The sequence below is a fragment of the Carcharhinus amblyrhynchos genome, chromosome 2 (assembly GCF_965287045.1).
Source record: "Carcharhinus amblyrhynchos chromosome 2, sCarAmb.v2.hapA, whole genome shotgun sequence".
In the NCBI taxonomy this organism is placed as follows: domain Eukaryota; kingdom Metazoa; phylum Chordata; class Chondrichthyes; order Carcharhiniformes; family Carcharhinidae; genus Carcharhinus; species Carcharhinus amblyrhynchos.
This window is the reverse complement of record NC_137325.1, coordinates 119902268-119914327: the sequence shown is the minus strand read 5'-3', so window position 1 is coordinate 119914327 and position 12060 is coordinate 119902268. Positions and strand designations below refer to the sequence as shown.

At 42.6% G+C, this 12060-nt stretch overlaps 1 protein-coding gene across 3 annotated transcripts in view; it reads left to right on the top strand.

The window, feature by feature from the left end:
* The window catches only part of arhgap12b (Rho GTPase activating protein 12b), a 220588-nt gene that overhangs the window by 145078 nt on the left and 63450 nt on the right, over positions 1-12060 (top strand). For all 3 annotated transcript variants that reach the window (XM_080212046.1, XM_080212037.1, XM_080212026.1), the window contains one exon: positions 658-789. In XM_080212046.1, coding sequence (XP_080068172.1) covers positions 658-789 — 132 coding nt within the window. The remainder of the gene's footprint in view (positions 1-657; positions 790-12060) is intronic.

Below are 12060 nucleotides of genomic sequence, written 5' to 3'. Positions count from 1 at the left end.
AGGGTGAACATGCAAACTCCACACAGACAGTGACCCATGCCAGGAATCGAACCTTGGTCCCTGGCACTGAGGCAGCAGCACTAATCGCTGCCACTATTGAGTTAATCAAAAGGAGAGGAAAAACACCCAGTAATGGTGAAGCCTCACTGCTCCTTTAAGTATTAATACAGCATGATTCCAATCTTCCAGCTCCAGTGGAAGGGATATTGTGATGGTAGTGGTGGTGGTTGGGGGGAAGCAATGCTGCCTGTGTCCTCTATTCCAACTCTAAGCACACACTGAAAGCATTCTACAAGCACAAGACAGAAAACAATTTGAGCACTATAGAGAAGATATGGTGCCTGCACAAAACTGATTCCTGTCCAGAGTTTTTTCTAGCTGTAGGGAGATGTCGGTCTTCCCACTCCATGTAGTTGCTTCTTGGACAATGACCACAGTAATGTGGCCAGAGAAGATTAGATACCACAGCCTGATGTCTTGCTCTACCTTCAGTATAATAATTTATTTCATGGCTTAATATTGAATGACACTTTTGAGTTAACAATTTTCCATTGTGTCAGATTTACAGAAGGTAAGTTAAAGGTGAAGTAGCAAAAACTAGCTTTTGCTAGTTTTAGTAAATGATGAACATCACGTTTTCATTTTTTTTATTAATAGTACAACATCTCAGCCAAGCAACAGGAAGCTGTTGGTAAAAGTAGAAGCTTGGACAGGAAGCCAACTGAGCCGTTAGTGTTGACAAATTGGAGACATAGCACATATGGAGTTGGGCAATTGGACCTTGAAAAGGTAGGAAATTGTACCCAGTTAACTAAGTGAAAACTTATTTAATGCATAAAGTTGCTATTCCCAACATCAGTGGTTAACTCAATGCTGATTTGAACATAAGAACATAAGAAATAGGAGCAGGAGTAGGCCAACTAGCCCTTCGAGCCTGCCCCACCATTCAATAAGATCATGGCTGATCTGTCATGGCTCAGTTCCACATTCCCGCCCTCTCCCCATAACCCTTAATCCCTTCTCTTATCAAAAACCCATCAACCCGCATCTTAAAAATATTTAGCGAGGCAGCCCCCACCACTTCAACGGGCAGAGAATTCCAGAGATTCACCACCCTTTGAGTGAAGAAGTTCCTCCTCAACTCTGTTCTAAACCGCCCCCCCTTTATCTTGAGGCTATGCCCCCTAGTCCTACTATCCTTTCTGAGCGGGAAGAGTCTTTCCACCTCTATCCTATCCATCCCATTCATCATCATATACGTCTCAATGAGATCTCCCCTCATTCTTCTAAACTCTAACGAGTACAAGCCTAATCTATTCAGCCTCTCCTCATAGCTCAACCCCCTCAACTCTGGCATCAGCCTAGTAAACATCCTCTGCACTCCCTCCAAGGCTAAAATATCCTTGCGTAAGTACGGCGCCCAAAACTGCACGCAGTACTCCAGCTGCGGCCTCACCAATGCCCTATACAGCCGCAGCAAGACCTCCCTACTTTTATATTCAATCCCCCTCGCGATGAAGGCCAGCATCCCATTCGCCTTCCTGACCACCTCCTGCACCTGCAAGCTGGGTTTTTGTGACTCATGCACAAGGACCCCGAGGTCCCTCTGCACCGTCGCCTGCTGCAGTTTTTCTCCACGTAAGTAATAATCCTTCCTACCATTATTCCTACCAAAGTGGACCACCTCGCACTTGCCAACATTAAATTCCATTTGCCATTTCCTGGCCCATTCGCCCAGCCTATCTAGATCCTTCTGTAGACTCTCCACACCCTCCGCACAATTTGCCTTTCCCCCAATCTTGGTGTCATCAGCAAATTTCGACACCCTACACTCGGTTCCCTCCTCCAGATCATCTATATAAATGGTAAATAGCTGAGGCCCCAGCACCGACCCCTGGGGCACTCCACTAGTCACCATCTGCCAATCCGAATAGCACCCATTGACCCCCACTCTCTGCCTCCTATTTGACAACCAATCCTCTATCCACGCTAACACCCTACCCCCAACTCCATGCCCCCTTACCTTCTGCAATAACCTTGTCAAACGCCTTCTGAAAATCCAGAAAGACCACATCCACCGGCTCTCCTCTATCCACCGCCCTAGACACATCCTCATAGAACTCCAGTAAATTTGTCAGACACGACTTCCCTTTAAGGAAACCGTGCTGCGTCTGCTCTATCAAGCAGTTCCCCTCAAGATGCCTCGCTATTTCCTCCTTGATGACGGATTCTAACATTTTACCTAAAGTAACTACATTGCTGTCTGTGGAGCATTGTTGTGTGCTTGCTTATTGCCAAGTTTACTGACAATAATGACAGTACTTTGAGGTGACATGATTAAAGCACTACATAAATTGATCTTTTTCTTTTTTTTCTGTGATTTGGGCAGAAATATAAAAACAAGATATTGCAGATGATAGGAATCTGGTGTAATAACAACAGAAAACACTTGAACCAACTCTGTGTGGCCCTCCTCCCTGCCCCCCCCTCAAAAACCCACCACCATCATCCCTGACTGACTGACACACACACACACACCCCTCCCCCCACCCCCAACGATTGAAAAGTCTGCTGGTGTTGCACCAGCTGAAAATGCAACACAAAGCAGCTGGGGGCAGCCTTAAATAAATAAGGGTGGAAATTGTACCTCTTTCTCCTTCCCATCCTAAAGAGCAGCCATCCAACCTGATTGTCAGGCAGCTCTTTAATCGCAGTAGCGTGAGGGTGAAGTAATGGCCACTGCTAGAACTACAAAGTAGTCCCTGTGGAAGAAATGTTGTGGATGCTGCACTTAAAATGAGCCTGGGGAATTTAATTGGGCCTGCCTGGCAGATTTTTGTGTGGGCAGTATTTTAGAGGTCTGAGGGTGCCTCTGATTAACACAGGAAAGCCTAAGAGGAGGTAGAACCCCTATCGGCCCCCCAGCAGCCCATGCAGTGAAAGCAGGTGGACTTCCTGCCTTGCTTCCTTTTTTTTGGAAACTACATACATCAGTTTTATTAGCAATACCGCATTTGTTGCGAAGTTAACCACTGGGGAGGTGGAGGGGGGGTGGTGGTGCTGCTGCTGTGGTGTGTGTGTGTGTGTGTGTAAGTAAACATCAGATCCCTGGTTGAAGTTCTCACACAGCAGTCATATGTACCGCTGGAATCTGATCTTTACTCTGTGGTATTCTTCCTCGGGTTGTAGTTATAAAGCTCCACTGCTGATGGTGTGGGCCAGCTGTTAGAGTTGTAAACAGTCTGGCCAACTTTCCAGCCTGGAACATCCTCCATAATTAGGGCTTCTTGCCCCTTTGAGAGGCAGAGACCTCCAATCCTGCTTAGCATGCAGCAGAGGTAGCAATGATGCATGCAAACTGAAGGTGCCTTCCCCTCCATGTTCCACCTGAACAGCTTCCAATATCCACAGAGTAAACTTAATCCAGTCCCAAACATGCTGAAACCTGTTGACTCCCCCTGGGGAGGTTCCTTTTGTAATCCACAGATTCACAACCCCTTTGAGGAGGCAGGTCCTGCTTCACCTTGATAGCTGCCATCTTCTCAATTTTGTAGATCCAGCATGAGATCCTTAAGTAGCCATTAACAGCTGCTCAAGGGCTTTCTTAGGTTCAAGGGTGGGTGGGCTGCCTGATATCACCCCCACACCTGCCAATATGGGAGACAAGGGGCAAGCAAAAATTTAATTTATTTAAAATAGAGATTAATCTTGATTATAGGTGAAATTCTTTACATTCTGCAAAACGTAGTGCTGGATTTTTATAATAAAAATATCAGCTCCGATATATAGGCAGAGCTAGTCCATGGACTGAATGGAATATTATTCCATCTCTGCACAACTGAGTATCCATAATAAATTAAATTTGAGTTTTTTTTGCCCAACCATAATTTTAACAGAAGTATCGATGTCTTTAAAATTCAGCTTAATGGCAATGTGCCATATGGAAAGTGGTGCAATATAGGGTCATAGGATGATAGAGAGAGGACAATTCATCTTATCTGTGCAGGCTTTTTGAAAGGGCTATCCAGTTAGTTGGTCTCATTCTTTTCTTTCCCCAGAGCCCTGCAAATTTTTCCCATTTAAATCTTAATTTAATTCTGATTTTAAAGTTATTGAATCTGCTCCCAGCATTCTCAGGCAATGCATTCCAGGCCAAAACTCATTTTTAATTTAAAAAAAAAAGTCCTTATCATGCTTCTGCTTCTTTTTGCTAATTATCTTAAATCTGATTACTGGTGCTTTTGCCACTGAAAACAATTTCTACTTATTTACATTATTGAAAACATACATTATTTTGAACACCTCTGCTAAATCTCCCCTTATTCTCCTCTGTTGTAAGGAGAGCAGTTCCACTTTCTCTGGTCTCTCATCCCTTAACAGTCTAGTGAAACTCATCTCTACTTGCTCTAATCCTTTGACATCCTTCCTAAAGTGCGGTAGCCAAAATTAGACAAAATTCCCCAGCTGAGGCTTAACCAGTGATTCATAAAGGTCTAACATAGCTTCTTTGCTTTTGTACTCTTCCTATACCTCTATTTATAAAGCCAAAGATCCCATGTGCCTTTTTTTCCAAGTGACCTTGTCAGCTTGTCCTGCTACCTTCAAAGATTTGTGTACATACACACCCTGGTATCTCCTTTCACTGCATCCCAACCCCCACAATCCAACCTTTAAAATTGAATGTGATTTTTCTCGTATTGATTTGAGTAATGTATCTGAAATTGAATCTGCTCTTATCTGCTAGACCCAAGGGACCTGGAAAAAAACATTTTAACTGTTGTGTTCACAAATAGGTTTCAGTACTTCATGGTACAAACGGACCACATTCAATTTAAAAATTGGCTTTTTGACTTTAAACTCACTCAGTATTCAGGTGGAATAAATTCATTTGGGAAATCTAACAAAAGTGCACACACTTTTTAAAATAGCTATATAATAACAGAAAGAAATCAAGTATTTACTTCAATGAAATGTACATTATTCACTTATCCCTTTATCATATTTTAGTTTCTGGCTTTAGTGCAATTACATTTTTTAATATAATTTCTTTGCATAATTTTATTTGTTCAAATAGCTTAAATGTAATTTGTGCCAACAGAATAGTTGACTGCGTATTATCATTAAATGTTTAACGGACTTGAAATGTTATGCAAACATGGAGAGAATTGGTGAGAATTCACAGAGGTATGATAGAATTGTGAGGAGGATATTTTAAGTAGATTTTCAGATATAATGTGCCCAGTTATAGTGTAGGCAAAAGCGCACACGCATGACAGATCCTCATTTTCTGAACTGTATGTGTTAGTGTTTTAGTATCTGTAAGGCACACACCCACAGTTCTGTAATTTCAGGGGAAGGGTAGCAATTCAATGCAATCACCCAATGTATAAGGTAAATTCTGAATGAGAAAGCAGGTTTAAAATGACGTGTGGCTGGGCACCAAGTTATAGTACTAAAAAGTAGAAGAAAAGATGCATAGTGGACTAGAAGAGGCAAAATTATAAATAATACAGAATGAGGTCAGAACATAGGAATTATGAAGAGGTCTAAATATTAGCTTGGAGTGGATATAAATGCATGAAAGGTAGCTAATAAGGCTGGTGACTCGCAAACATAAATGCCACGTTCAAATATGATGTAGTGATAATGAGACATTCAAAAAAGGCAAGAATTTGGATGCTCAGTATTTCTGGGTACTGGGTATTCAGAAATCATGGGGAGGAATAAATGGTGTGGAAGGGTAGCAGTTTTGGTTGAGGAAGTATTACGGTGCTGGAAAAAGGGAATATCTTTGAGGCATTAAGGCCAGTATCAATTTGTTTGGAGTTGAAACACAATAAAGGAGCTACTGCACTACTTGGTATCCTTTATAAACCACCAAATATTGGGAAGGAGATAAAGGAATGGATTTGTAAAGAAATTACTGGGAGGTACAAGAACTAAGTAATAATGCAAGAACTCCAATATCCTAGTGTTGAATGGAGCGATGATTGTGTTCAAAGGAAGAATTTTCTTGATCAGAATGTTTCCTTCCCAATGAGGAAGAAGTAGTCCCTTCCTGGGGAAGTAGGTGGATCAAATGGAAAACGAAACAGTTGGGAAGCATTGTGGAAAGTCGTAATCAGAGTATAGAGTCATAGAGGTTTACAGCATGGAAACATGCCCTTCGGCCTAACTTGTCCGTGCTGCCCTTTTTTATAAACCCCTAAGATAATCCCAATTGCCCACATTTGACCCATATCTCTCTATACCCATCTCAACCATGTAACTGCCTAAATGCTTTTTAAAAGACAAATTGTACTTGTCTCTACTACGACCTCTGGCAGCTTGTTCCAGACACTCACCACCCCGTGTGGAAAAAATTGCTCCTCTGAACACTTTTGTATTTCTCCCCTCTCACTTTAAACCTATGCCCTCTAGTTTTAGACTCCCCTTCCTTTGGAAAAAGATATTGATTATCAAGCTGATCTACGTCCTTCATTTTATAGACCTCAATAAGATCACCCCTCAGCCTCCTATGCTCCAGAGAAAAGAATCCCGGTCTATCCAGTCTCTCCTTATAACTCAAACCATCAAGTCCCAGTAACATCCTAGTAAATCTTTTCTGCACACTTTCTAGTTTAATATTATCCTTTATATAATAGGGTGACCAGAATTGTGTACAGTATTCCAAATGTGGCCTTAAAATATTTTGTACAACTTCAACAAGACATCACAACTCTTGTATTCAATGTTCTGACTGATGAAACCAAGCATGTTGAATGTCTTTTTCACCACTCTGTCCACCTGTGACTCCACTTTCAAGCAGCTATGAACATGCACCCCTAGATCTCTTTGTTCTATACCTCTCCCCAGTGCCCTACCATTGACTGAATAAGTCCTGCCCTGGATTAATCCACCAAAATGCATCACCTTGCATTTATCTAAATTAAAGTGAATCTGCCATTCATTAGTCCACTGGCTGAATTGATCAAGATCCTATTGCAATTGGAGATAACTTTCTTCACTGTCCACTTTAAAGGTCTTCTGAGGAAAGGCTGAGGGACTTGAGGCTGTTTTCGTTAGAGAGAAGAAGGTTAAGAGGTGACTTATAGAGGCGTATAAGATGATCAGAGGATTAGATAGGGTGGATAGTGAGAGCATTTTTCCTTGGATGGAAATGACTAGCACAAGGGGACATAGCTTTAAATTGAAGGGTGATAGATATAGGATGAATATCAGAGGTAGGTTCTTTACTCAGAGAAGTAAGGGCGTGGAATGCCCTGCCTGCAACAGTAGTGGACTTGCCAACATTAAGGGCATTTAAATGGTCATTGGATAAACATATGGATGATATTGGAATAGTGTAGGTTAGATGGGCTTTAGATTGGTTTCACAAGTCGGCGCAACATCGAGGACTGTGTAGGGCCTGTACTGTTATGTTCTATGCCACCAATCTTGGTATCCATAAGGTTCAGGTCAGTTATGGAGAAGGACAAACAGTAATCTAAGTATGAAAGTCACTGGCAAGACCAGCATTTGTTGCCATTCCTAAATTGTCCTTCTGAAGGTAGAAATGAGACACCACCTTGATTGCTGTAGCCCATCCAGTCCCAAAATGTTGTTAGGAAGGGAGTTCCAGGTATTTTTTGCAATGGCCCATGAAACAAACTATATAGTCTCGGGTAAGGATGATGTGTGGCTTGGAAGGCAACTTGCAGGTAGTGTGTGCCCACGTGTCAGCTGCTCTCATCTTTCTGGGTGATAGAATTTGGCAGCTTGGAAGATGACATCAAATGGGTCTTTCTGATTTACTGTAATGTAACTTGATGGTACACACTGGTGCCACTGGTACGGATAGTGAATGTTTAAAGTAGTGAATAGGGTACCAGCTTTTTCCTGCGAGGTGTCGAGTTCCTCAGAGTCAGAGGTTTACAGCATTTGTTGCGTGTTAGAGCTTCATTTATCCAGGCAAGTGGAGAGTATTTCATAAGTTCTAATATCTGCCATGATAAGTCTCTCAATACCAGGTTAAAATCCAGCAGATTTATTTGGTAGTACAAGCCACCAGCTTTGAGTGCTGCCCCTACAGATGAGTGGGAGTTCTGTTCACAAACAGGGCATATAAAGACCCAAACTCAATTTACAAAATAATAGTTGGAGTGCGAGTCTTTGTAAGTAATCAAGTCTTAAAGGCACAGACAGTGTGAGTGGAGAAAGTGTTAAACACAGGTTAAAGAGATGTGTATTGTCTCCAGCCAGACAGTGAGATTTTGCAAGCCCAGGCAAGTCATAGGGGTTACGGATAGTGTGACATGAACCCAAGATACCGGTTGAGACTGTCCTCGTGTGCGGAAATTGGCTATCAGTTTCTGCTCAGCGAATCTGCATTTTTGTGTGTCGTGAAGGCTGCCTTGGAGAACGCTTACTTGAAGATCAGAGGCTGAATGTCTGTGACCACTGAAGTGTTCTCCAACAGGAAGAGAACATTGTTGCCTGGTGATGGTTGAGCGGTGTTCATTCATCTGTTGTCATAACGTCTGCATAGTCTCCCCAGTGTACCATGGCACGGGACGTCCTTTCCTGCAGCGTATCAGGTAGATGACATTGGCCAAGTTGCAAAAGTATATCCTGTGTACTTGGTGGATGGTGTTCTCACGTGAGATGATGCATCCACCAGACATACAGTATATACACTGGCAACTTGCCACATACATCCTGTAGTTACCAAAGCAGGTCAGTGTGTTTCTGGTCAATGGTAACGCCAGGGTATTGTTGGTGAGGGATTCCATGATGGCATTGCCATTGAATGGCATGGGGAAATGGTTAGATTCCCTCTATTTGGACTTGGTCGATGTCTGGCATTTGTGTGGCACTAATGTTACTTGCCACTGAATGTTGTTCAGGCCGTGCTGCATATGGGCACAGACTGCTTCAGTATCTGAGAAGTTGTGAATAGTACTAAACACTGCAGTCATCAGCAAATGTCCCCACTTCTGAACTTACGATAAAGCAGCTCAAATTGATTCGGCCTAGAATGCCACTTTGAGGAACTGTTGTAGTGATGTCCTGAGATTGAGATGATTGGTCTCCAAAAACGAGAACTAGTTTGCTTTGTATAAGGTATCACATTTAGTCAAATTCAACTTGATGTCAAGGGCTGTCACTTGGACCTCATAGAATCCCCGCAGTATAGAAGAAGGTCATTCAGCCCATTGAGTCTGTACTGACCACAATCTGACCCAGGCGCTCTTCTCATAACCATACACATTTGCCATTCTAATTCCCCTGACATGAAGGTCAATTTAGCTTGGCCAATCAACCCAACCTGCACATCTTTGGACTGTGGGAGGAAACCGGAACTTCCAGAAGAAACCCACGCAGACACTGGGAGAAAGTGCCAACTCTACACAGACAGTGACCCGAGGCCGGAATTGAACCTGTGTACCTGGCACTGAGAAGCAGCAGTGCTAACCACTGTGCCAGCTGCTGCCTTGAATTTGGGTCTTTTGTCAACGTTTGGTCCGACGTCAGGATACAGTCAGGTGGCCCTGGCAGAACCTGACTGAGCATTTCTCGCTGTACTGACACAACCTGCTTAGTTCTCAAGTAGAAGTCTTCTGCTCATGTTGTCAGGGTCCACATCCTTTGCCTTCAGCTATTTCTTGATATCTTGATGCTTCTTCTGGCACTCTGCTCACTGAATGTTGATCCCTTGGCTTGATGGTAATGGTATCCTGATGGATTTGTTGAGCAGTGATTGTGGTTGAATGCAGTTCAATGCTGATAATTCCCAACACCTCATGGATGCCGAATTTTGAGCTACTAGATCTGTTCTGAATCTATCCCATTTTACATGGTGATAATACCACATAAAGCAATGGGTTGAATCCTCAATGTGAATTCAGTATTTCGCCCATAAGGGCTGTGTGCTGGTCATTTCTATCCATACTTTCATGGGTGGGTGCGATTGTGACTAGGAGACAAGATTGGTGAGTGAGGTCTCATAGGTTTTTTCTTGTTGGTCCCTTCAGCACCTACTGATGATCTCATGGTTACCATTCCTGAGATGAGCTTTTAATTCCAGATTTAGTAATTCATTGAATCAAAATTGCATCAGCTGCTGTAGTGGGATTTGAACTCATAGTCCCAGGGCATTAGTCAGGCTCTGTGGATTTCTAGTCCACAAACAACTGGAGGGAGGCTAATTTTAGTTGTGGACTGATTTGGCTCGGATAAATTAGAGTCAAAGATGGGCAGACAGAAATGTAATGTTGCAGTGTGTGATCTTTAAGAGGAGGTGGCTTGAACAGCCCAGGTTCATTCCACAAACAGGAAAGGGAGAGCAACCAAAAACCAGAGCTCCCTGGATGACAAAGCTGATGGAAAGTAGAATGAAGCAAAAATGGGGGTGTATGATAGATATCAGCTTGACATACGAGTTTGAATCTAAAATTCACAGAGCAAAGCAACAACAGGAATGGACTGGCAGTTAAATTAAGGAATCATAGAATCCTGCAGTGCAGAAGGAAGCCATTTGGCCCATTGAGACTGCATTGACCTTAATCCCACCCAAGTCCTATCCCCATAATCCCAGGCATTTACCCTAGCTCATCCCTCTGCCATAAGGGGCAATTTAGCCTGGCCAATCCATCTAACACACACATCTTTGTACTGTGGGAGCAAGCAGAGGAAACACGCACAGACACGGCGAATGTGCAAATTCCACAGTTACCTAAGTTGGGAATTGAACCCAGGCCTCTGACGCTGAGAGGCAGCAGTGCTAACCATTGTGCCATCGTGCTGCCTGAATCTAAAGATCTTCAAGTTAATTAACAGTAAAAGAGTTGTCGGACAAGCTGTGTGGCCACTTGAGGATGAAAATATAGGCTATTCAGCTTTACATTGGTGGTCGGAAAAGTAATGTCATACTAAACAAGAAAATATTAAAAGATTTAGAAACATCTAAAGGATATTTGCTTGAGTAGTTGGAGGGCGGGTGGGGGTGGTGGTGGTTAAACTAAAGTGGTAGAGGGGTGGAAACCTACGTAAGGAGTCAGAGGAGGGGGAAACCAGGATGAAAACAAAAGACAGGAGTAAGAAAAGTGGCAGAGAAACCAAAGGCCAGAAGCAAACAGGGCCACGGTGAAAAATAATGGGAATAGGACAGTGAATGTTAGCAAGACAAGCCTAAAGACTTTGTGCCTTAATGCATGGAGCAATCGCAATAAAGTGGATGAACTAATTGTGCAAATAGATGTAAACGGGTATGATGCCATTTGTATTACGACGATATGGCTGCAGGGTGACCAGGGATGTGAACTGAACAACAGGCGTGTTCTGTATTTAAAAAGGACAGACAAAAAGGAAAAAGTGGTGAAGTTGCACTGCTGAGCAAAGAAGAAATTAATGCAATAATGAGGAAGGGCATTCCCTTAAATGATGTGGAATCTGCACAGGTAGGGCTGAGATAAACCACATGCCAAAAGCATTAGTGAGGGTTGTATCTACACTCCCAAACAGTAGTAGGGATGTTGGGGAAGGCATTGAACAGGAAATTAGAGATGCATACAATTAAGGAACATCTGTAATTATGGATAACTTTAATCTGCATATAGATTGGGCAAATCAAATTAATAAAATACCATAGGGGAGGAATCCCTGGAGAGCGTATGGATGTTTTTCTGGACCAATATGTTGAGAAATCAGCTAGAGAATCGGCCATCTTAGACTGGGTATTGTGTGATGAAAAGGGAATAATTGGCAATTTAGTTGTGCAAGGTTCCTTAGAGATGAACAACCACAATATGATAGAACTCTTCAAGATGGAGAGTGACATAGTGGATCGTGAGACTATGGTCCTGAATCTAAATAAAGGAAACTATGATGGTATAAACGAATTGGCTATGATGGATTGGGAAATGTTACTTAAAAGGGATGACAGTTGATAGACATTGGCAACCATTCAAAGGCCACATGGGTGAACTGCAATAATTGTTCATTCCTGTCTGGCAGAAAATTAAAATGGGAAATGTGGCCAAATCATGGCTTACAAACGAGCTTAGAGATAGTATTAGATTC